General features: G+C 42.2%; 1 protein-coding gene across 1 annotated transcript in view; it reads right to left on the bottom strand.

The window, feature by feature from the left end:
* Positions 1-25,327, bottom strand: part of Mcr (macroglobulin complement-related) — a 120,896-nt gene that overhangs the window by 6,843 nt on the left and 88,726 nt on the right. Inside the window, exons 2-6 of the mRNA XM_065222987.1 lie at positions 11,339-15,493; positions 11,075-11,261; positions 10,615-11,009; positions 10,356-10,549; positions 10,107-10,281 (exon numbers count right to left, since the gene is read on the bottom strand). Coding sequence (XP_065079059.1) covers positions 10,107-10,281; positions 10,356-10,549; positions 10,615-11,009; positions 11,075-11,261; positions 11,339-15,469 — 5,082 coding nt within the window. The 5' untranslated portion in view covers positions 15,470-15,493. The remainder of the gene's footprint in view (positions 1-10,106; positions 10,282-10,355; positions 10,550-10,614; positions 11,010-11,074; positions 11,262-11,338; positions 15,494-25,327) is intronic.

Here is a 25,327-nt window from a genome sequence, read left to right as displayed (position 1 = left end):
ACAGATAAAATTCGGTACGAAAAAAGTGACGAACTAACTCTTGGATCCTCAGTACTTGTTTTAAAAATATAAAATTTGAAAAATATTCATTTCTGTAAATTAAGAGATGAACTAGCCTCAGGCTAAAAATCTCTAAAATAAAGAAAAAAAAAAAAAAAAAAAATTTCTGTAAATCCCTCCCCTTGGCTAGTTTTTGCACCTTGCTGTTGGTGGGCGGGCTTAATTTCATGCTTTTTAGTGGAGTGTTGGAGACGGTAGGTTTATGGCCGGCGTTGCTGGCACATGCCGCGAAGAATGGCGTCATGGGCAGGCAATGGGGATTACTAAGTTTCCCCTCTCTGATAAACCATTGCATGAGAGAACCAAAGATCTAGTCTAGCAGTGATAGTATCACACTTGTTACTCCTTTAATTGAGAGCCGCCTCGTAGTACGCTTACGTATAGGCACTGACGTTGGGTGTGATACTGGCGGGTTTTGCCGCAAATCACTCTTATTTTATTTATTTTTACACAGATAGATTTATTTGGGTTTGCAAGGGAATTATACTATTGAAATATTTCAGAAAGTACCCAACGGTGCTCCTTCGTTTTGCGTGACAAGCTTTCATTGTTGTTTTCATTGAAGTATTACCATAGAGGTAACTCTAAGACCACTGGGTCCCGAAGAAAATCATTAGTATTTTTGGCTCACTCAGTACCAGAACAACGGTCCCAAGCAGTCCCAAGCTATTTCACTCACCCCTGCATGTTCTGCATGAATCCACACACCCCTGATGTTATCTGTCAAAGTTTCATAGCGAATCAAAACAAACATAGTGTAGTAATAGAATTTCAACTAGAATAGGTTACGTTAATCGTTTGCTTGGGACCAATAGGCTACTAAAGTGGTGAGCCAATTTAAAATCGTTAGTTTCGTATTGATTGTTGGTATTACTCAGGAAACAATGTTAAACACCATTTTTGTACATGGTATTGTAACTAATCTTATATGTGCTTCATTTTTATTTGGGATAAGTGTTTGAACTATGACTCGGGATTTCCACTGTGGTGTGCTTCTATTGTGACATACTCATATGTATTTTTGTGGCGCGACATAGTGGAAACCTGAGAGCGTAATTGGAACATTTACCCTATAGAATATACAATTTAAAATTAGCTTGGAAACTAACGTCAAAGTGAAGCATTTTAGTCACTTGAAGGTGTCACCTGGGACGAACAAAGATATAATTAATATATGTCAAAGCCAGAAGTATTTGAAACACGTTAAATTTTAGTTTAAAAGCATGGGTTATGATTAGAGATTCCAGTTATTAACAAAATAATCATCAAATGAACTTCAATTAGAGTAGAGGATTCAGAAAGTTAATTAAAATAAAAGATAGGACGCGGGGGGTCCGCTTAGGGAGGCAACTAGCTTTTAGAGTTGTATAATAAATCTTTCTATTTAGTATATTTGTTAATTACAGGCAATGTCAATAGCAGTCATATCAACAATCAATACGAAACTAACGATTTTAAATTGGCTCACCACTTTAGTAGCCTATTGGTCCCAAGCAAACGATTAACGTACCCTATTCTAGTTGAAATTCTATTACTACACTATGTTTGTTTTGATTCGCTATGAAAGTTTGACAGATAACATCAGGGGTGTGTGGATTCATGCAGAACATGCAGGGGTGAGTGAAATAGCTTGGGACTGCTTGGGACCGTTGTTCTGGTACTGAGTGAGCCAAAAATAATAATGATTTTCTTCGGGACCCAGTGGTCTTAGAGTTACCTCTATGGTCATATCTTCAATCAGGCGCTTACGAATAAGTGAAGTTTTAGGAAAGGTGTGTTAAATATGTTGGTAGATTTGAAATAAGAATTAGGTGTTGTGCTTTAGTTTTCGGTAAGGTATGATGTGTCAACTAAACCCTTTTGAGCAAATTTTCAAAAATCAAATGTATTGAGTGAAACAGCAAAACAGAGGTTATCTTCCATTTAATTCCACTTAATTAATTTTGGTATCCTTGACAGATACGTATTTCGACTACAATGTGCAGTGTCATTCCCACTTAAGAACTTATCAAAATCTAACCCCCTTAAGTACTCATCTCCTAGGTAAAAAAGTCAATATCATAGGTATAAAAATGAAACTACAATGTGTTGAATCGAAACCTACCTAACTAATAAAAACCAAAGATTTAAGTAAGACTGCACATTGTAGTCGAAATACGTATCTGTCATGGATACCAACATTAATTAAGTGGAATTAAATGGAAGATAACCTCTTTTTTTCTGTTTTATTTAGCATTCCGCTAACAACCCAATTTCATTACTTCATGTATTGCAAATAGTGTTGGAGGGCAGGGCTGAATACGGATCAAAACTAAACTCTTAACTTATCTATGCTTCTTTCTATTGTTTGGATCAAGTACAACTAATACTAATCTACCTTTATGTATGATTTGCTCCCTTTTAACCCATTATCTTTATGAATGGCAAATCATATGACGTGAGACACGTACAAGCTGGAATTCAAAGAAATTTAAAAACTCAATTGACTAAGGATAAGGAATAAAAACACTTCGAAGAGGATATCAAACAAATTCAGGACCAATCAAAATGAGACCAGAAACCAACAAGTCATCGGGGCGTTACCCGAGCAAAGTCTGAGATCAAATTGAAATCTAAATTTGATGTTGTGATTTTGCTGATAATGATTGCTCAGGTTGCTGTCGTTTTGGTCGTTTTAACGGTTAAAATATCAAAATTGAGAGCAAAAAAATCTTCCTGTGACATCACATTGAAAACTATTTCTGCTATCAGTGAGAGCAAACTAAAAACTCAATTTGATATCAATTGTTCCTGTTGATAACAAAACAAGTATTCAATTTGATGTTATGCTAAGGCAATGAAAACAAACCCGCAACAACATATTTTTGAAGAGCAAATGTACAGCAAAATGAAAACAAAATTTGTCAATTGCATAATCTGATATCAAATTAGGATTTCAGTTTGATGTTGATATCAAAATTTGATTTCAATTTGCTGTCATTTTGATGCTGGAATTTGCTCGGGTATATACTCTGAGAGGTATTTGATAAATAATCAAAAAGTGGTAAGTTAAAATCATAGTGGAGTCAAGGATTATGAGAGGTAATTGCCAATAATTCATCGAAATCTCGATAACTTTTTCAGAGGGACGTGTCGGCTTTTGGGGGCGGTGCGTTTGATCGTCGATTTGGCGTGGCTGGTGGCTCGCCCACGCATACTAGCACTACCATCAGATAGAGACATTTTCCTCTACCTGTGGTGGTGTTGGTGGGCGTGTGCGAGCTACCAGTTCCGCCGGATCGACGATCGGATGCATTGTTTGCAGGAGCTGATGCGTCCCTTTGAAAGAGTAATCAAGAAATAACCATATTACCCTATAATTGATATTACTATTTATATATATCAATGAAATTAGTCATGATAGAGTAACAGAACGAGTTTAAAAACAAATGGGGAAGGACAATAGACACAAGTTGACACAATACACGAGACAAGTTAATACACAAGACAAAATGACAAAATAAGTGACGACAGAAGACAAGACTGGGACAAAAATAAACCTTAAAAAAAATAACAAGTATGCGTAATTATATTATTAAAACTATTTGGATCAACACATAAACAACAGTGACCAAACGGGCACCATAGCCTAGGAAAGTCGGTGTGTTGATTTAAAATAGAGGCGCATAGAAGCAAAATTTATCAATAAAAGTGGTCCAGTCTAGAGTTTAAGCGAAGACAACAAATCAAGAAGACTGGCAACTTTGCCAGAATCCAAGCGACAGATACAGTAGTGCTGCGTTTGAGTGAAGGTGGAAGCAACGCATAGAAAAATGAGCAAATACACAAACCCTTCGTCTGAGGATGTAATCTTTGCTATCAAATTCGTTCGAAGCATTTACCTTTGAGCGGCAGATGGCGCGATTGTACCTGTCTCATAGCGTTCATATGAGAAAATGGAAGAGTTGTCAGTCTTCTTGATTTGTTGTCTTCGGTTTAAGCAAGTGCTGCCACTGTGATCACTACAAAAAAAGATACGTTTCGAGGAAGCTGATATTTGTGCACTTAAAGTTTCGAAGTGGTTACGAGAATAAGGATCTCACAATGAAACACCTTAACGGGCAGTATACAGAAACTATTTACATCCCATGTAGATTGAAAATCCACAGCGACTGTTATGCGAATAGCGGCAGTAACGTGCCAGCACCATATTTGACGCGTTCCTAATGATGACACACACGTCGTTATTGCACTTGAAGGCAACCAAATTCCTAAGGTCATAACCCAGTCCAACCCACAACAGTCCTGTTCAAGTTCTACAATCTGTGTAAATACTGAGGACGCTGAGATGCGTGATACTAACCAACAAAGAACAGAAGCTAGCGGTGAAAGCTGCATTGCTTCTGCAGATGTTGAGTTTAGTTTGCCCAACGCTGATCAGTTCCCTCCTGGAACTAGTGGAGCAACAAATAATGGAAATTCTGTGTTGCCCACCTCTTGCTTCAAGTTCACGGATCCTCTGGGTAATCGACCTGATTTTGTAATAAAGACAGACAATAATGCCAGTTTTGGTAAAAATAGTAACTCACAGAAATAGAAATGACCGGAACAAGTATCAAATTTATACAAGAAAACCTTCATCATGCAAAGGCAGCTTCCGCAATTCTATGTAAGACATTCATCAAAGGCAAACTGGACGTAGCGCTTCTTCAAGAGTTTTCCCGAGTAGCACAAATTCATCACAATAAGTTATAGCAACTTGTTTATGACTGAAATAAGTCGTATATAAGTTTCTACAATTGATTTGTGACAAGCGTGCTACTAGAGTTGGACATATAACAGTAAGATTTTAGGAATGCCTACACAATCGTGTACGTTAATCTATGACAATACTCAGCTTGTACCAAGAGCTGCAATTCTTGTGAACAGTAATGCTAAAATTACACCTATTACAGAATTTATCAACAGAGATATTGCTGCAATTTCGTTAGAGGTGCCAACTACGAAAGGAAAAACGGAGATTTTCATTGCATCCGCTTATTTTCCTGGCGACGTTGATGATGTACCTCCTCTTGATGTTGCAGCCTTTGTCTCATACTGCAGAAGGCAAAATAAAGCCTTTATCATCGGATGTGATGCCAACGCTCATCATACGATATGGAGTAGTTCGGGGATCAACAAAAGGGGTGAGTCACTTTTTGATTTCACTTCTCAGCGAAATATTGATATATGTAATAAGGGTAATTCGCCAACATTCATTAATGCAATAAGGGAAGAGGTATTGGATCTAACACTTTGCAGTCCAACAATCTCAGATCGTATAGTAAATTGGCATGTATCAGATGAAATTTCTTTATCTGATCATATGCAAATTATGTTTGAATTCACGGTTAATGATGTATTAAAGGAAACTTACAGAGATCCTCGTAAAACAAATTGGGAGCTATACAGCTTCAGTCTTCAGAGTCAAAATGAGCCTATTTTACAGGATTTTGATTCAATTTCTAAGCTAGAAAAAGCTGCTAATTGCTTAATAAGCAATATAAATCAGGCTTATAATATTTGTTGCCCTGCAAAGGTGCGCACGACTAACAGAGAAGACAAAACAAAACAAAAAAGACAAAACTTCACCGAAATAATTTAGACCAATAAGTCGACAGTGAGCATGCATAAGGGCCTATACGCGATGATCGATTCTCTTCATCGATTTTCTCTTTGCGTTGCTACAGCTAAGCGAAACAATTTTGTAGAATTTATTCAATGTAGAATTGTAACAGGTTGCATTGGCTACCAAAAGCAACAGCAAACGCACCGACAAACGTTAAATCTAGCGAGTTATTAACAAAAGAGAAAATCGATGAAGAGAATCGATCATCGCGTATACGCCCTTATGAATGCTCACTGTCGAAGTCTTTCATCAATATTTTTGAAGTTAATAGAAAAACTTATAGATGAATATGTCAAATCAGATGTTCTTCATGGTAACCCACTATGTAGAGCCCAATTCGCCTATCAGTCAGGCAAATCCACCATAACAGCTCTTCATATGCTAGTTACTAAAATAGAAAAAAAAAACCTTCACAGCAAAGGAAATTCTATTAGCAGCGTTTCTGGATATTGAAGGTGCATTTGACAATGGGTCTTTTTCGTCAATGATAAACGCCATGAGAAATCGTGGCTTTAATGAAAACATAATTAAATGGATTGTGGAGATGCTATCCAAAAGAGAAATATCAGCTAATCTTGGAGATGCACTAGTAAAAGTAACAGCTGTAAAAGGCTGTCCTCAAGGAGGAGTTCTTTCTCCACTTCTGTGGTCTCTGGTAGTTGATGATCTTCTTTTAAAGTTAAAGCAGCAAGGATTTGAAGTAATCGGATTTGTTGACGACATTGTTTTTATAGTTCGCGGAAAATTTGATAAAATTGTATTGCAAAAAGCATTCAAATTCACACTATCATGGTGCACACAAGAAGGACTGAACATAAATCCTACGAAAACATCAATTGTACCCTTTACTAAAAGACGTATAGTCTCTACTACTGATCTTAAACTAGGAGATGTTAAATTATCACTGTCGTCAGAAGTTAAGTATTTGGGAGTAATCCTAGATAGTAAACTCTGCTGGAACAGACATATGAAACAACAAATAGAAAAAAAACAACAAATGCTTTTTGGATCTGTAAAAGATCATTTGGTAAAAAATGGGGTCTAAAGCCGAAGATGATACATTGGATCTACTCGGCTATTGTTAAACCCAGAATCACTTATGCATCACTAATCTGGTGGCCGAAAACCAGACAACAAACGGCACAAGTTAAATTGAACAAGTTACAAAGACTTGCTACTCTTTCCATTACTGGAGCAATGCGTAGTACTCCTTCGAAGGCATTAGATGCTCTACTCAATATTCTTCCTTTACATCAATTTATTCAAATGGATGCAATGAAAAGTGCTCTGAGGCTCAAACGGACCATGAATTTCTTTGATGGAGATCTTATTGGACATCTGAGCATTTGAAAAGAGTTTCAAATAAGTCCACTAATTTTAATGAATGAAGACTGGATGTTAAAGCGTAACAACTTCAATCACCAATTCAAAGTTCCTGAAGTGACTCGTTATGATTGGAATACAGGAGGGCCATCTTTTCGTCCTGGGTCAATAGTATTCTATACGGATGGATCGAAACAAGATAATATGGTTGGGGCTGAAATAAGTGGTCCTGGGATCAGCCTATCGGTGCCGATGGGAAAATGGCCAACAGTATTTCAAGCTGAAATATATGCCATCCTAGAATGTGCCACGATTTGCTTAAAAAGAAATTATAAAAATGCAAACATATGTATTTGTTCAGATAGCCAAGCAGCGTTGAATGCTCTAAAGTCCAAAACTTGCACTTCAAAACTGGTTTGGGAATGCACTAAGCTATTGTCCTACTGTAATAAGGTTAACCTATACTGGGTTCCTGGTCATTGCGGAATCGAAGGGAACGAAAAAGCTGATCAATTGGCTAAAGTGGGATCATCAATGCAATTTATTGGACCTGAACCATTTTTAGGATTATCTTTTTGTGCTCTTAAAATGGAGTTCAATAACTGGGAAAGAATAAAGGTACAGTGCAACTGGAGTAATACCTTAAATGCCCGGCAATCAAAACGTTTCATAGAGCCCAACGCTTTGCACACACAAAAACTGCTGACCTTATCGAAACACGATTTGAGTACATATACTGGTTTGATTACAGGACACTGTCCTAGTAAATATCACCTTAAACTTATCGGAAAAGTTGATGAAGACAGATGCCGTTTTTGTAAACTAGAGAGTGAGAGCAGTAAACATTTGCTGTGTGACTGCGTTGCACTATTTCACAAACGACGTATATACCTAGATAAGGGGCTTATGGAACCCTGGGAAATCTGGGCTGCTTCTCCCAATCAAGTTATACATTTCATAAGGAATGCATTACCTGTTTGGGATAATTGCCAACAACAGTAGTGGTGGTTGCTCATATAAATAGCATCTTGCCATTGCGTTACGGCAAAATCAAAAGAGAATACACCACAATAGATCAAAGTTATGGTCGCGGTGGTATTATGCCCACAACACAGGAAAAAAAAATGCGTATCAACGAACCAGTCGCCAATGTTATCGGCGTTATCAACGAGATGTTCAACGGAAGCTTCGATCTCACCCGAAAACTTTTTGGAATTATGTGAATGAGCAACGAAAGGAGTCTGGCCTTCCATCGACTATGGTACTGAACGGCGAAGAAGCTTCATCCCCTCAGGACATTTACCGTCTGTTCTCAACCAAGTTTGTGAGTGTATTCTCGGATGAGAATCTACCTGACGAGCAAGTTTCTCTAGCAGCCAGTAATGTTCCAACGTCTGGTCAATCTTTGGCAGCTATCAACATCGACCTCGCTATGATAACATCGACCTCGCTAACTTGATCATTTAAGGAAAAAAGACGGAGTTCCTTCCGTCTTTCTCAAGCAACACATCGATAGCCTGGTGGCTCCTCTCTGCCGTCTGTTCGTAAAGTCCCTCTCCAGTGGGGTGTTTCCTTCCTGCTGGAAATCAGCTGAAATGTTTCCAGTGCATAAGAAGGGATGCAAAAGAAACATCGACAACTATCGCGGCATCACATCGTTGTGTGCCATATCTAAACTGTTCGAGTTGGTCGTTATGAAACCATTAGTCTCTCACTTCAAGCAGCACTTGAGCGAAGACCAGCATGGTTTCATGGCAGGGCGGTCGACTACTTCCAACCTTCTGTGTCTCACCTCGTACATTACGGAGAGTATAACAGACCATATGCAAACAGATGTCATCTACACTGACCTATCAGTCGCCTTCGACAAGTTGAACCATCCTAACTGTATAGGCTCGGTATAAACGGCAGTCTCCTACGATGGTTCGCATCCTATCTATCTGATCGTCAGTTGGAAGTTGCAATCGACGACTGCCAATCTCCTTCTTTCTTTGCCACTTCGGGTATTCCGCAAGGTAGCCACCTCGGCCCGTTGATATTTCTTGTGTATTTCAACGACGTCAATTTCGCCCTCGACGGTCCACGACTGTCGTTCGCCGACGACATGAAAATCTATCTCCGAATCCGAACCATCGCTGACTGCCACCTTCTCCAACTCCAACTCAACGCTTTTGCTAATTGGTGCCAACTTAACCGCATGGTTGTAAATCCAACAAAATGTTCAGTAATCACGTTTTCACGGAAGAAACATCCAATTACATTCAGTTATATCCTAGAAGGCGGTGACGTTCATCGTGTGAATCACATTAAGGATCTGGGAGTCATCTTAGATTGTCAACTCACATACAGCCAGCATATCTCGTAATAGCAATCGAAATAGCATCTTTTTTTAATATAAAACTAGGATTTTAAAATTTGTTGATTCCGGATTACAAGTACGGAAAAAATGAAACTCAAGATTCATTCAAATTAAAAAAAAAATCAAATCTTTTTATTCTACAAATAAAGCGAACCAAAATGTCAGATGCATTCTAAATAGCGAAACACATGTAAATTTTTCTGAAAACGTTTGTAGCGTTAGAAACCTATTGCTGTGTATGGAGGTCTCCTCCATACATAACAATAGGCTCCTAACGCTTCTAACGTATCGTAACAATAGGACTGTTCCCCCTACTTGAAATGCGTTTTAAGGTTAAGGTTTTCAAAGCAGATTTCTGACCCCTTTTAAATATGACCGGTTCATTCGAGATTATGCTTTCTTCTCGAGACCGGGCTACGGCCCTTGGTCATTAAAACTACAGTCAACTCTCCACAACAGGGTGTCCACTAACTCGATATCGAGTTATAGAACCATACTAAAAATTAATTTCATGGCTACCGTGATAGCGGTTTTGTAAGGGATTTTTATTCTAAAACTCGATGCTCCCTTCAAAATCGAGTTGTATAGTTTATTGCATTAATTAAAGTGCTCAGATCACACTGCGAAGTCACAATTGTTCCAATTGAGACGTAATATTCAAAAAAAGAAGAATATATGCTCCTTCATCAACCTTAAGAAGCGGGAAAAGGTACTCACATAATCAAAGTAGAAAAGCACTTTCTTCTCCTGGTACCGTGCTCGCTGTAGGTTGCGCACTCGCTGGCTTATGATGTAGGTGTCGAGCTTTTGCTGCTGGATCATGTACCCCGTTGGAACGGCCACATCCAGTATGGCCATACCGGAACGGATCGATTCCGCGGTGTTGGTCCACCTGTTTGCAATAAAATTCCCAATTACCGATCATATGCATGAGCAATTTGTTAAAGCATCGTTACGACGACGTACCGCTGACAGATCACGTAGCTGATGTGAGACTGATTCCTACCGTGGAAGATGGTCCGTGTGGTCAGATCGAACGCCTTCACCGGTGGCATCGTCTGGAACTTGTACGTATCGACCGAGTACTCCACATGCATCTGGAGAATTGCGTAGCCTACACCTTTAGCTTGTACTTTCACCGTACCCCATGCATTTGGAATCTGTTGATGATACACACAATTAGCCAAAACAAAGATCGCAATTTTCATCGGAGTCAAACACTTACTTCAATGTCCTGGATAGTGGCGAGGTTGTGCTGTCCGATGTGTAGGATCTTCGATTCTCCCGGAAGGGACGTAGCTTCCACGGTGACCGTCAGTGACGTTACATCGGCCACGCGGTTCCGGGTGCTGTATTCGGTGAGCGCTTTCATAGCGATACCGGTATCCTGACTGGAAGCCCATCCACCATCCATTAGCCGTTGACTGTTCAACCAACGGACGATCGGCTCGACGGTGAACGTTTCCTGGCGCGATACGTAGGTGAGCAAAGCGTAGGCGGTCGTTTCGATGTTGAGCGAATCGTATGTGTACGGAAGTCGCGGTAGGCTGAAGTATTTTTGATTTTCCAACTTGCTCGGCGGTTGAGGGACCTCTTCGTTACCCCAGTAGTTGAGATCCGCTAAGGATTGCAGAATGAATTGAAATTGGCTGCTTAACACTAAAGACAATTAAGATCCAACTTACCTATCGATCTCATCTTATTGGCCAGGATTTTGAAGGCATGTTCTGCTTGGGGAGCCTTGGCTTGCGCCAGAGCGTAGCTTACAATTGCAATCTCGTACGAAGAGCCATAATCTTTAATCAGGCCAATATTGCGCTCGATGTACCTGGAGGCTCTCTGTTCCGCTAGCGCCACTCGTGAACCCAACGGCTGCAAAGTTGAATAAAAGAAAACCATTAGAATTTGTGCATGCATTGTATAATTTTACGGCTCTAAGAGTTACTTACTCCTGACAGGTCCTTAACTGATACGAGTGTTATCAAAACATGTGCCGTCAGGGTGATGTTCTTGGTGCGAACTACTTCATTACGGGGATCGATGGAAGACTGGTTCACTTTACGGTCCGGTAACCAGGTAACTTCCCAAAATGAGCCGTCGTCCTTTTGGTGCTGTAAAACGTAGTGGATGTTCTTCTGGATCACCAACGGATCTATGTAGATGAAGTTTTCGTATTCATAGAAGGACGCTTCAGAGAAAACTCGTGCACAGTACGCAGTCAGCCATACGGACGACGCGGATTGATTCCAATCGGCACGGAACAGTGAGAATGATCCATCGCCGTTGAGGTAGCTGAGTTGCTTTTGATAACCGATGTTCATGTAGTGGAAAGCTAGTTTTTCGGTCTTTTTGTTACGCTGTTTGATGGCTCGCATGTACTGGATAGTGTAGAAGTTCGCCGAGAAGCTGAACATGTTCTGTTCGGCGGAGTCCATTGGAAGTGCTAACAGTGATGTAGTATTGACTGGCATGGTTGGGAAAATGGCCCCAACAACGTCACCGACAACAGATATGTGTGCCTTGTTCGATCCGAATACGTAGTAACGGTCGATTTCGTACGGGATGATCGGAGTTTCCGTTACGTTGACATGCATGTATTGGAAGAAGTAAGCACGATTACTGAGATCCAGCATAGTCGACTGGTGCCGATGTTGAATCAGGCCGTCGGGCTCAACTTTGATCTTCCGACTGACCTGGTTAGCTCCGAGAAGGGTTGACGCGTGGATGGTGACTTCAATTTCGCCCAAACGGGTTGGGACGATTGGAATGTACACGTTACTGGAGTCTTGCGCGTAGATGTAGATATAGAACTGATGTTCACCGAAAGACGTTCTTGGATTGTACGACCGAACAATGCCATCTTCTTCTACGTGTACGAACTGGTAGTCAGGTGAACTGTGAAGCACCACAGTGACTTCGATATCCACCGTTTGATAGTTGAACACAGCCACGCGAATACCAACCTGTTCACCCTGTCTGCATGTTGTAGGCATTTCCAAATTAATGAAGAATGGCTGCACTCCAACGTACTCGAGCGGCTTCCTTATCATACCGAAACCTTGACTGGCGCTAACGCCAAAAGCAGACACGATCCAATGTGCCGGGATTTTTGGAACTTCCAGATTGAAGATGAACCTTCCATGTGGACCAATGTTGATATCCTTCCATAACCAAACGTTCTGATAGTGTCGCAAGATTCTGTTGAATCGATACTTCCGGAATTCAGCCAGCGCAGTGCTGTTCCTATTTTCACATCCAGCTTCATCCGTTCCATCCTCGCAATCAAAATAACCATCGCATCGTTTGTCGCTCCTGTAGCACCTTCCGCTCAAGCATTCACTATAGTTCATCGCCGGATCGCAGCTTAGCGGTCTCCTGGGAATAACTCCATCCGTAAACACCACCAACCCGACATATTCAAATGTTCTGTTTGCATCTACGCCAAAAGTAGAACTCGGATAGTACACCAACTCATCCGGGTCACCTTCGTGCGAAATCCACGTCTGTTTGAAAGTTCCATTGGTTTGTTCATCGAAGTTGGACATTTTGGTAATCACATTCGCGTAGGTCAGTTCGTTACCAGCTTGCATGGTGTAGAATGCATTGTCAATACCTGACAAGCCCACGTACGATCCAGCTTCTCCGTAGATAGCAACCTCTACCTTCTCACCGGTCCTAGCCTTCCGATTGTTAATGAACACCGTAAAGTTATTCCTGGATATTCCGTTCACTGGGAAGGTTAAACTGTCCGCGATCACCTTTCCGTACCTTCCGATGTGCCAAACCATAATCGTAGCCGTCGGAGCCATTTCCGCGCTCAACGTAATAGACATTGTCCGGACACCGCCAGACATGATCTCCTGTCCCGTCACCAGTACGATCCCCTTGGACATGACTATGTAGTGGAAATCCTTGATGTAGAAATTGCTCTGCACGTGGAAGATCATGTACTCTCCCACTTTGGCGTCCTTGGTGCTGGTCGCAACCTTGATGTTATGGTTATTTGGTGAAAAATGTGATAACAACAGTAATTCCGCACTGGCTCGTTCACCCGAGGGGTGGATATAGTTGGCAGTTAGTCGCATCGACTGAATCTGATTAAGGAACTCGTTCGTCGTCTTACTGTTCTCCAGATTCAAATCGTTTCGCAGATCAACCTTTAGCTCCCAGACGCCAGGTTTTTCGGACATTTGTAATTCCTTGACGTCGTACGTGTTGCGACCGCCACCGCTTCGGCTGTCAATCGTACCGGACAGTTCCATCCGGCCAGGATACAGTGGATCGATTGGGAGGGGCGACCCGTCGTGATATTCCGCAATCAGGTAGATCGTGAACGGCATCGATGGTTTGAAGACTTGCGGCGAGTTACCGAGGAAAGCGACTCTGATCGAGGAGTTGTAGATCCGGGTCATGGAGTACCCTTCGATGATTTCATCGTAGAACCGTTCGCCAACACGGGCCGTGATTAGCACCTCCATTCCGGCGAGATTGTTTTGAAACAGTTGGGAGAGTTCTGTCATCGGGAACCGGAAGTGGTATGTTCCGTTGAAGAATCGTAGATATGGCAGAGAATCCCGGTAGGTGTTGGTCCATGAGTCCCACTGTTCGGCCGTGTCGATCGGTTTTTTAATCCAGAAAGGCCATTCTTCGTCAAAGTTGAAATGTCGTTCTACCACGTAGGACTCCTGATAGTTTGATTGGTATCGCTGGTCTTGGTATTGGGTATCGGGTTGATTTAGCTGACTAGTGAACGTTGACTGTGCACTGTACAAGTCCGGATTCGTGTATTGTAGATAATACGGGATGCTCGGGTCAAGTTCCCGACGATTACCGGTGTTCCAAACACGGTTCATGTGGTTAATAGCTTTAGGATTCAGCCACCCAATCGGACGAATGGTGGCCTTTAGGGTTAGATTGCCTTTAATGGGTGTTCCGTTGGTAAAGTTCGCCATGATTTTACCGTAAATGAACGGATCCGTTTGGAAGAAGAACGCCGGCATAGTTACATTTACCTCGAACCTCGTTTGATAGTACTCCTCCACATTGAAGTTCCTTTCTTCTACTTGTCCTTGCGCGATCACACGGATCTTCCATTCGCCAAACATCGGTTGATCGGATAACTTGTACTCCAAGCTTACTGATCCCAGGTTCGATTGCCTGGACAGCCATCGCCTCATAATGTGACCGTTCGGGTCCAGCATGTACACATCAACTGCATTGTCGAAGCCCTTGAGTTCCGTAGTGATTGGTATCGTTCGGAATCGCACCATTTCACCTTGCATGTAAACTGGTTTATCCGTCTGGAGGAAAATCGTCATCGATCGCTGTGAGAAGGTCAGTCGTGTTTCGTTTTCGAATATGTACCCGCCGAATGTATTCTCGTAGGAACCTTCCACCCGTAGCTTGTATTCTCCGATCACGCTAGTCGGGGGGATCCGCATGAGCAAGGTTTCCGGGACTCCGATGCGTACGGATTTCAGTTCACTGCTCAGTTCAACGCCATCTCGAGATATACTGGCTCGAACTGTCATGGGATGCTGCGCTTCTAGCAAGTTTACCGATACCTTGTAGATCTGACCGGGACGAACCATCCGTGAGGCTACCACAAAGTACGAGATTTCCTTACCCAGCGGATTGTTGAACTGATCCAGGAACGTATTTCGGCCACCGCTCACCGGGTTGAAAGCGTTTCGCATTCGAGGTGTCGTGCTAAATCGATTGAAGGGAGAATCCCGTGGAGTGGTCGATTGAAAGAGCACATCTCGATCCCGATCCCGATCCCGATCGCCACGGTTGGGATCGAACCGATTGTCGATGCTGTTGGAATCGGTACCGTAGAAGTCCCGGTTGCTGCTGTAGTTGGGATTCCGCGGATCGTTGCTGGCCGTCGGATTCGGCTGAGGTTGCAGGTTGCTTGAGGTAGGGTTGTTAAATCGCTGTCGGTTGAACGGATCCAGTGGGTTGTACCGTGGCACATCGTTGGGATTCTGGGGCTGTTGTTGGGCCCAGGTGAGAAGCGTGGGGAAACCGAATAACAGCAGGAGCACACCCGACCAGGTCGGATGCCACCGGCGGGTCATGCTGCCGGTGCTGCGATGGCTTTTCTGGAAAGATGAAAAAGAAGATGAGGTTATTAGGATGACTGGGGAATTTTATTTTATTTTCAGGGTTTGGATTTCACTACAAATATTACGTTGCTTCGAGTTTTTAGAAAAAAAAAAACCATTTTGGTATCTCATTAGCAAATGTCTTATATTTATTTCTTATTATTTTATTGGATTATTATATTTCGCCAGGCTTAACCCTTTCCTTCCCAGATTTTTTCGTTGTTTTGAGATGCAAAAATGTGCTTTTGAAAAAAGTGCTAGAACAAAAGATGTTCCCAACTGCCTAAACTCCTCCAGTTGTAGTTGCTCCAGAACTTGGCCATTTTCACCAATTTAACACCGATTAAACACTCTTACAACTCTTACAAATAAAGACGTCCGGCACACGCCAGAAAAAAATGACAGACGATTTCTCTGGTTTTTTCGATTCACCTAAATCAAACCGAGTTTCTTCGGTTAAAATTTCCATCGCAAAGTTGAACCGTTTGACGTTTAAGAATGTTTATTGGATATTCGCTTCGGTTTACCGAGTTTTCGGTTTTCACGTAGCAAACTCGTAAAGATCGCTACTTTTCGGTTCAACCTTCATTTATATCTGTCAAATTTATCCTATTGTAACCAAAATTCGGGTTTGACTCGAGAAATACGAGTGAAAACATATATATACTATCCCGTTTTTGTCAGCCCCAGGCTGAACCTCCATAACCTCAGAATCAACGTAAATAAACTAGTCAGAAGCCGTCTCTTGCTAGTGCTAGGTCCCGAGATGTTCGGTATGATTCTGGCTACCGCGTTGATGACCTTCGCTACCTTCTCTTAAGCCGTATTCTACGTGGCTATTGAAGCCAAACGGTCGTCGACCATCACTCCCAGGCATTTCAACACGCACTTCTAGTTTATTGCGTGCTCCCCAACGGTAATTTGTGACCGCTGCAGCGCTTTAAAGTTGCTGATCAATACCACCTCGCTTTTTTTGTGGGCTATCTGCAACTTCGCTCCATGCATTAGGTTTCCAATCATGTCGACCGCCTCGGTCGCTAACATTTCCATCCATTCCAGTGTCTTGCCTGTTACCGTAAGACGAGGTCGTCCGCAAAGCCAACAATCTCAACTCGTTTGGGTAGCTTCAGTGTTAGAGCGCCATTTTAAATCATGTTCCAGAGCGTTGAACCAAGGATGGAGCCTTGTGGAATTCCTACCGTGATCCTAATCGATCTCTGTCCCATATTTGACTCGTAGATCGGTACCCGGTCCTGGAAGTAGCGTCGGCCTCCCAGCTGGAGCTGTTGAACGCATTCTTGACGTCGATCGTTATCACGGCGATATATCGATCTCCTCTCCACTTCTATTTCGACGCCTTCTTGGCTCTCTCGACAACTGTCCGAATTGCATCCACTTTTGCTCTTCCTTTTCGGAATCCGAACTGCCTCTCCGACAATCATTGCTCACTCTCCGTGCATTTCGTCAGCCTATTTAGGATGATCCTCTCCAAAAGTTTTCCGAGTGTATCCAGCAGGCACTGCTACGAGTTGCTCGTTGGTGACTTCGTCGTTATCTCCCTCTCCGTCTCCGTACGATGTAGGTGGCCAGGTCGTTGGATCGTGCTTCGAGAAAAGTACTTCCACGATAACTTTCAGGTTATCTAAGTACATTTCAGCGGGCATGACTTGACATCTGATCTTCGTCATCACGGCACGGTGTGCGTCGTTGGCAGCAGCGTCTCGACCCAGCTCCAGTTGGCAGTTTGACTTGCTCTGCTTTATCTCTCGTTTATGTGCTCGGAACATTGCTCTACGTTCCTCTCTGTCTGCTTCTGTTCTTGCTCTCTGAACACGTCTTCTGGCTCTGAGACAACTAGCGCGGAGGGTGCTTATTGCCTCGTTGCAGCAGTAAGCTGGAAGCCGTCTGTTATTTAGCTCCAGTTTCCTCGACATGGTCGTGTCACATGCTCTCCCTAACGATTCTGTCAACTTGTCTTCCACTTCAGGTTGCAAGTTCTCGTCCTCTGTACTGCCACAGGATTCCGTTAGCCGATGCCATATCGGATTGCCTGATGGTCACTATGGTTATATCCTTCACACACTCTCCAATTCATGTTTTCCACCAGCGACGGACTTCAGTCCGCATAAAAGACGTTGAAAATGGATTCCCGGCAAGGGCGTAGCCAGGTTTCAAGCTAGATAGGGACGAAATAAAAACTTTCTATGGAAAATTTGGCCGAATGCCACTTCACCGAACGCCATTTCCCCGAAAGCCTTTGTGTTGCTGAGTTTAGAGGGAGAGTCACCCCTCCCCCTACCCTCCTCTGGCTACGCCTATGATTCCCGGCCATCTCTGCGAAAAGTGCTGGTGGTGCCTTTATTGAACAGCCTAATTTCCAGCTTCGCCAGAGCTTCCAGTAGAATGTCCCCTTTTGCGTTGGTACATCTGTTTCCCCACTCCACTGCCTAAGCATTGAAGTCTCTTCCGATGACTACCGGTCTTCGTCCGATCAGCTCTTCGGTAAGTCCAACCAGCGTCTCGTGGAACTGCTCCATCGTCCAACGGGTACGTAGCAACTGCATATGAATACATCAGTGGCGTCGCGTACACATGTGCAACCTGTGCACGACACAGGTATAAATGATTTAAAGAAAAGCGCTTAGATTTGTATAGATTTTATGGTCACATTATAGCTGTACTTCTTTACTCCAGAACACAAGTGACCATGAATACACTATTTTATAATGTGGCTCAATTAAATCTTCGACCTTGGTTTGCTTCCAAAAGGATTGAATTCAGTTCGGATGGTCTGCCTAATCCCTAATGCATCGATTTCTAAGCATGTCGATATCACTACCATGACAAAACTCGTTAAATATTGCACCTAAAAGCGAGCTTTTTTTGGGAGACGGGTGGTAAGTTTGTGAATGGTCAAATGCCTGATGTAAACCAAGCAGACCTTCTATCACCTCTTGAAACATACCACAAATTTTCCACAATACATGGCGGTTTGCACCACTAGTTGTAATTGAAACATTCAGCAGCCATGCGTCAAACAGGAGCAACACGGAAACAGCAGTCTGGTACGCTGTTTGCAGACCGGTTTGAAAGTGGATCTTAATGAAGGCCTAAGTACTCTTTCGTAGCTTTTAGTTTTAGGATTTCAAAGATCGTCGGTTGCAGTGGCTTGCTTACTGAGGAGAAAACGCGGTCCCAGATCCTTTCATATGAAAAATATTAAAATATCGTGTATTTTGTAAAACTTTGAGTAACGCTATAATGTGATATGAGAGGCTCGGTGGCCTTAGAGCAACCGTTTCTGCTTACTGAGCAGAACATCATGAGTCTAATCTCAAGCCTATCCACAATCAAGATTCGTCAATGATTAAAAAGGAGCTCGTCTGCCTAGTGGCAAACGTTTTTGCTTACTGAGCAGAAGACCGTGGGTTCAATCCCAAGCTCCTTCGCGTTATATGATCGTTAGGACATCAATTCAGCTTATCGTTTACCAAAACGAACCCTGCTGTTAACCCAACCCTCTTACCCAACATCCCTGTGATTCCTCGTGGAAGTGCAGAGGACTCCTTGGCTTCCATCAAAGCGAGTGTCACGTCAACACATTCCTACCCATTCCTTTCTTGACCTGCGTTCAGGCGCGGCTGGCGCTGGTATTGCCTAATTCGAGATCACCAGTTTTTACACATTGAGGATGATTGCTAGTCCCAAGCATCGTCTATTGGTTCTCTGTGTAATTACAGCTGGTCTGGCAATAACAGAGTAGCAACCGTGGGCGGTCAATCATGCTCATGCTCATGCTCAAATTAGAAGAACATTTGTGATGTATGGGTGCCCAAAGTGTGCATTTCTCGCTGTGCACTTGGATATTTGATTGCAGGCAGAGCGCAAAAGCTCGCTCTCATTCTCTTGCCAGTTGTAAATCTCTCAATTACCGAAGGTTGCGCGGGTGCACCTGTCAAAACTTATGAGCTTCCCCTGTTTCATTCTGATAGTGTTATTCTGATGAATAAAGAGTTGATTAATTCATGTTTGCTACTCAGGGGACTTCATGAAATTTATCTAGATTTTGACACTGTTTTGTATCAAAAAACGTTTTCGGAAGTGTTTGAGGGATATTCTTCATTACACTTCAGTCGAAAGAGTTAGCCTTGTGATAAAAACGAGAATTAGTTAAGTTTTGAAATTCTTCCAACTTCGGTTGGCGTGAAAAGGGCCATACAAGTTTTGTTTACACAAGATGATAGGCCTTTCAAATGTTACGTTAAGTAATGATTAATATAATAAATGAGAAAAGGTCCCTCGAATTCATGGAGCATTGAAAAATAAAACACAAACTAAAGGGTGATACGGTCAAAATTTGGTCAAGGGAAAACGCGTGTAAATCGGTGAAATCGTTTATTTAAAAAATCAAATTAAATTTCTTTTTCAAGTTCAATTAGTATAAAATTCAGGAAAAATATTCAGTTAGGCTTCCGCTTTTCCAAATCCGAATTGCCGGGCCTTACGCTTGACCCCTGCCATCAGATTTTGTACAGCCACCTTGTCCACCTTCTTCGCCGCAGAAAGCCAGTTTGCCTTGAACTGCTGCTCGCCCTTAGCAGTTTTTTTGGTCTTCTTTAGGTTCCGCTTGACAATAGCCCAGTATTTCTCAATTGGGCGGAGCTCTGGCGTGTTGGGAGGGTTCTTGTCCTTGGGAACCACCTGCACGTTGTTGGCGGCGTACCACTCCATGGCCTTTTTACCGTAATGGCAAGATGCCAAATCCGGCCAAAACAGTACGGAACAACCGTGTTTCTTCAGGAAAGGCAGCAGACGTTTATTCAAACACTCTTTCACGTAAATTTCTTGGTTGACAGTCCCGGAAGCTATGAAAATGCTGCTTTTCAAGCCACAGGTACAGATGGCTTGCCAAACCAGATATTTCTTTGCGAACTTTGACAGTTTCATGTGCTTGAAAACATCTGCTACCTTTCCCCTTCCTTTTGCCGTATAAAACTCCTGTCCCGGAAGCTGCTTGTAGTCGGCTTTGACGTAGGTTTCGTCGTCCATTACCACGCAGTCAAACTTCGTCAGCATCGTCGTGTACAGCCTCCGGGATCGCGCTTTGGCCGTCGTATTTTGTTTATCATCGCGATTTGGAGTCACTACCTTCTTGTAAGTCGATAGTCCGGCTCGTTTTTTGGCTCGATGCACGGTTGTAGACGATACACCCAGCTTATTTGCGGCATCTCGGAGAGAGAGGTTAGGGTTTCGCTTGAAACTACCGGCAACTCTCTTTGTCGTCTCAGCGGCTTCCGGTTTTCGATTTCCCCCCGATCCAGACTTCCTGGCTGTCGACAAACGTTCCCCAAACACTTTAATTACATTTGTAACGGTTGATTTGGCAACTTTTAGCGATTTTGCCAACTTTGCGTGCGAGTAGCTCGGATTTTCGCGATGCGCGAGCAAATTTTTGATACGCTGCTCTTCTTGCTTGGACGGCATTTTGACAACTGAAGAGTGAATTCCAAAATCAAAATAGGAGCAACATTCTACACACACACACCTTCAAAATGAGGGGTGTTCAGGTTTTTTAAATGCAAAATTGAAAGAAATACGTCAAGTTGATATTGACCAAATTTTGACCGTATCACCCTTTAATATGTGGTGGTAAGCTATAACCACAGACAAACAGACGGACAATTTAAAAGTATCGTAGTTGGTAGTACCACCACCTGTGGCGCGCATAGTCAATTCCCTTGCGTTTGACGTTTACACACTACCGCCATCTGTTCAGTGTAGTGCCCACCACAGTGTACTCAACAGATGGCGGTAATGTTTTAGCGACGATGTTTTACAGTGAGAAATATTCAATATGTTATGTCTGTTTGTCTGTGCTATAACGAACAAAGTTTGGTGCACAGGTTAACAAATGAGGCACGCGACGCCTCTGGAATACATATTTAATTTTGGCGAATGGGATACCTACCCATAACTTGTATTGCAACCATCCCAGCTCTATCCGCCACTTATAGTTACCTTTATCGGGAGGGACTCGGTACAACTGTGCAGTGTCGCAATAATTGAGAATTATTTGAGTTACCTCTGTTATTGTTGCGACAAAACAATTAAGTGTCATTTGGAGCGATATGCTTGCGAATTCATGCTTAAAAACCAAAAAGTTCAGCAAAATCTTCAGGCTGACAAAATCGGGAAAGCACTGTATGTATAAACGAATTATTCGGTAATGTTGCCATTATGAGGTAACGGCAGTGGCGTTTCCTTAACCTCAATCTACCTGTGCACCAACTCTCAAAACACAAACAATTATCAAAATATTGCTTGCAATGGATAGATATCGAGTAAACTAGAAGATTAAGTGTATTTTTCAACTGATTCGAGTATGAATATGGCATTAAACCTGGTTTTGAAAGTTAGCGCACAGGTAAAAAGTGAGGTTACGGGACGCCACTGGGTAACGGTAATCGTTGGTAACCGATGTGCTTCGGTAAACAATTAAACCGACTTCGGTATTATTTTCTAAGTGTTCCTTTAATTTAAGTTTTATATAGTTATTGCTTTAGAAGAAATTGACTGATTGACGAACATTGCAAAAGGTCCAATGTACATTGAAAGATTATCTTTGTATAACCACAACCTTGTAAAGGTGTTCGAGCTATTTTCGACACACAGTTCTACCAACAATCAATACGAAACTAACGATTTTAAATTGGCTCACTACTTGACTAGCCTATTGGTCCCAAGCAAACGATTAACGTACCCCATTCTAGTCAAAATTCTAGTACTACGCAATGTTTGTTTTGAATCGCTATGAAAGTTTGACAGATAAAATGAGGGGTTATTGGTTTTTCCTATGTTTCGAGGGGTGAATCGGTAGCTTGGGACCGAAGAGAGTACCAGAACAGAGCCAAAAAGTTGAGCACGTTATTTCGGGACCTTCTAGTCTTCGAGTTACCTCTATGGTTCTACTTCAGTCTACTTTTCCCAAAATAATTCCTATGAAAGCTTCAAAGGGCCATTGCAGTTCAAGGTTAGATTACGACTGAATTTACAGTATTTACGAATTACTTTACAGTAATTAATCATTGTATAATTTCAGAACCAAATAATTCTGATCCGTACACATCATCTATTCATTAATCAAATCTGATTATATTTATTACATCTTAGCTTTCCCCAACCAATCTTCTTGAAATTGCTTCCAATCTCCAGTGAAATAAATCGTTGCCCATTTTTTACCCAGCGCGAAGCCGTAAATTAAATTAGCATTTTGACTACTGCCGGTTCACTGATGGTATAGCACTAGAATCAGGGCAGCAGTGCATCCGATCGACTGAGCCAACGCCGATATCTGTTACTCGTCAGGGTTTGGTGATGAAATACAATACCCTAAAAAAAACTCAACTGTTAATTATTTATGACACGCATTTTGTTCCGTCCAAAATGGTAGTAGCGGACAAAGCAGTACCTATCCCATCCCTATGTTATATGCCCTTCGCCCCACTTTTGATATCCATGATTGCCAAACTTCTACCCGCCGAAACTGAACGTAGCAATTTTTCGGTTGATGGATGATGGCGGTGGTAGCGAGTTCCTCTTCCTCATGATTCCATCCATCGCGCGCGGTCAGTTCACTTGACGGGTGAGCAAAATTTGATGAAAATTGTCCCGGAAAAAAAAAATAAGACGGTTCATTATATAACTGTCACAAACCCGTCGTCGATGGACAATAGGAACAACGAAACGGTCGTCACAACATTGCTTCATGACATTCAAATTACCGACTGCCTGAGCATTGTTTGAATTTTGAAGTTCAAAAATCTGTTCGTCGTGTCTATCTATACCAGTGGGTATCAACCTTTTTTGACCCATGTCTCCTTTTTCAAAAATTACTCACCACCGTTCACCTCCCCCCTACAACCCAAAAGTAAGATAGTTAAATATGTTATTCGTTTACAATACACTTTCGTAAAAATACTAGAGTCCATTTCATTGTAATTAAGTTTATGCATTTTCCAAGGTTTATTCGTTTACAATGCGCTATATGAAAACCTCTTTTAAATTTGTATTTTTCGGCATCCTTATACCCAGGAATGGATTGCTCTTTTGGAACATTTTCATTACTTTTTATCATAGACTGCTCACGTTAAATCCAATTGAATTTTCAGTAAACCCATATTAAAATAGATAGTTTAGTGCTAAAAATATATCTATCAAAATGCAACATTTCCGCACTACTGAACACTTTGTGTTTTAACTGAAAGTGCACTCGAGAGCGCTTTCAAGTGCATCTTCAGTGAAAACACAAAGTGTGGCTCTGCGGTGCTGATATTTTGATAGGAAGATTCTATTCACTAAACTGTCTATTTTAAGATGGGTTAACTGAAAATTCTATAAACGTAAAAAAGTAATAAGAATATCCCAAAAGAGCAATCCATCAATGCTTATACCTTCTAGAATGTTGTGTGAAACTGCCAATTCGATACACAAAGAATGTAAGTCGCTGTTAGTCTTGTGTAAAACGCACTTAAATATAACTCAAATCTTAAAAAAGCATTTTTTTTCTAAAGGGTGATACGGTCAAAATTTGGTCAAGGGAAAACGCGTGTAAATCGGTGAAACCGTTTATTTAAAAAATCAAATTAAATTTCTTTTTCAAGTTCAATTAGTATAAAATTCAAGAAAAATATTCAGTTAGGCATCCGCTTTTCCAAATCTGAATTGCCGGGCCTTACGCTTGACCCCTGCCATCAGATTTTGTACAGCCACCTTGTCCACCTTCTTCGCCGCAGAAAGCCAGTTTGCCTTGAACTGCTGCTCGCCCTTAGCAGTTTTTTTGGTCTTCTTTAGGTTCCGCTTGACAATAGCCCAGTATTTCTCAATTGGGCGGAGCTCTGGCGTGTTGGGAGGGTTCTTGTCCTTGGGAACCACCTGCACGTTGTTGGCGGCGTACCACTCCATGGCCTTTTTACCATAATGGCAAGATGCCAAATCCAGCCAAAACAGTACGGAACAACCGTGTTTCTTCAGGAAAGGCAGCAGACGTTTATTCAAACACTCTTTCACGTAAATTTCTTGGTTGACAGTCCCGGAAGCTATGAAAATGCTGCTTTTCAAGCCACAGGTACAGATGGCTTGCCAAACCAGATATTTCTTTGCGAACTTTGACAGTTTCATGTGCTTGAAAACATCTGCTACCTTTCCCCTTCCTTTTGCCGTATAAAACTCCTGTCCCGGAAGCTGCTTGTAGTCGGCTTTGACGTAGGTTTCGTCGTCCATTACCACGCAGTCAAACTTCGTCAGCATCGTCGTGTACAGCCTCCGGGATCGCGCTTTGGCCGTCGTATTTTGTTTATCATCGCGATTTTGAGTCACTACCTTCTTGTAAGTCGATAGTCCGGCTCGTTTTTTGGCTCGATGCACGGTTGAAGACGATACACCCAGCTTATTTGCGGCATCTCGGAGAGAGAGGTTAGGGTTTCGCTTGAAACTACCGGCAACTCTCTTTGTCGTCTCAGCGGCTTCCGGTTTTCGATTTCCCCCCGATCCAGACTTCCTGGCTGTTGACAAACGTTCCCCAAACACTTTAATTACATTTGTAACGGTTGATTTGGCAACTTTTAGCGATTTTGCCAACTTTGCGTGCGAGTAGCTCGGATTTTCGCGATGCGCGAGCAAAATTTTGATACGCTGCTCTTCTTGCTTGGACGGCATTTTGACAACTGAAGAGTGAATTCCAAAATCAAAATAGGAGCAACATTCTACACACACACACCTTCAAAATGAGGGGTGTTCAGGTTTTTTAAATGCAAAATTGAAAGAAATACGCCA

This window comes from Ochlerotatus camptorhynchus, unplaced genomic scaffold (genome assembly GCF_037179485.1).
Source record: "Ochlerotatus camptorhynchus isolate MF236.1 unplaced genomic scaffold, CSIRO-AGI_Acam_v1.1 ptg000015l, whole genome shotgun sequence".
NCBI lineage: Eukaryota > Metazoa > Arthropoda > Insecta > Diptera > Culicidae > Ochlerotatus > Ochlerotatus camptorhynchus.
The sequence above is the reverse complement of the archived record's forward strand: the minus strand, read 5'-3'. Positions and strand labels throughout refer to the sequence as shown.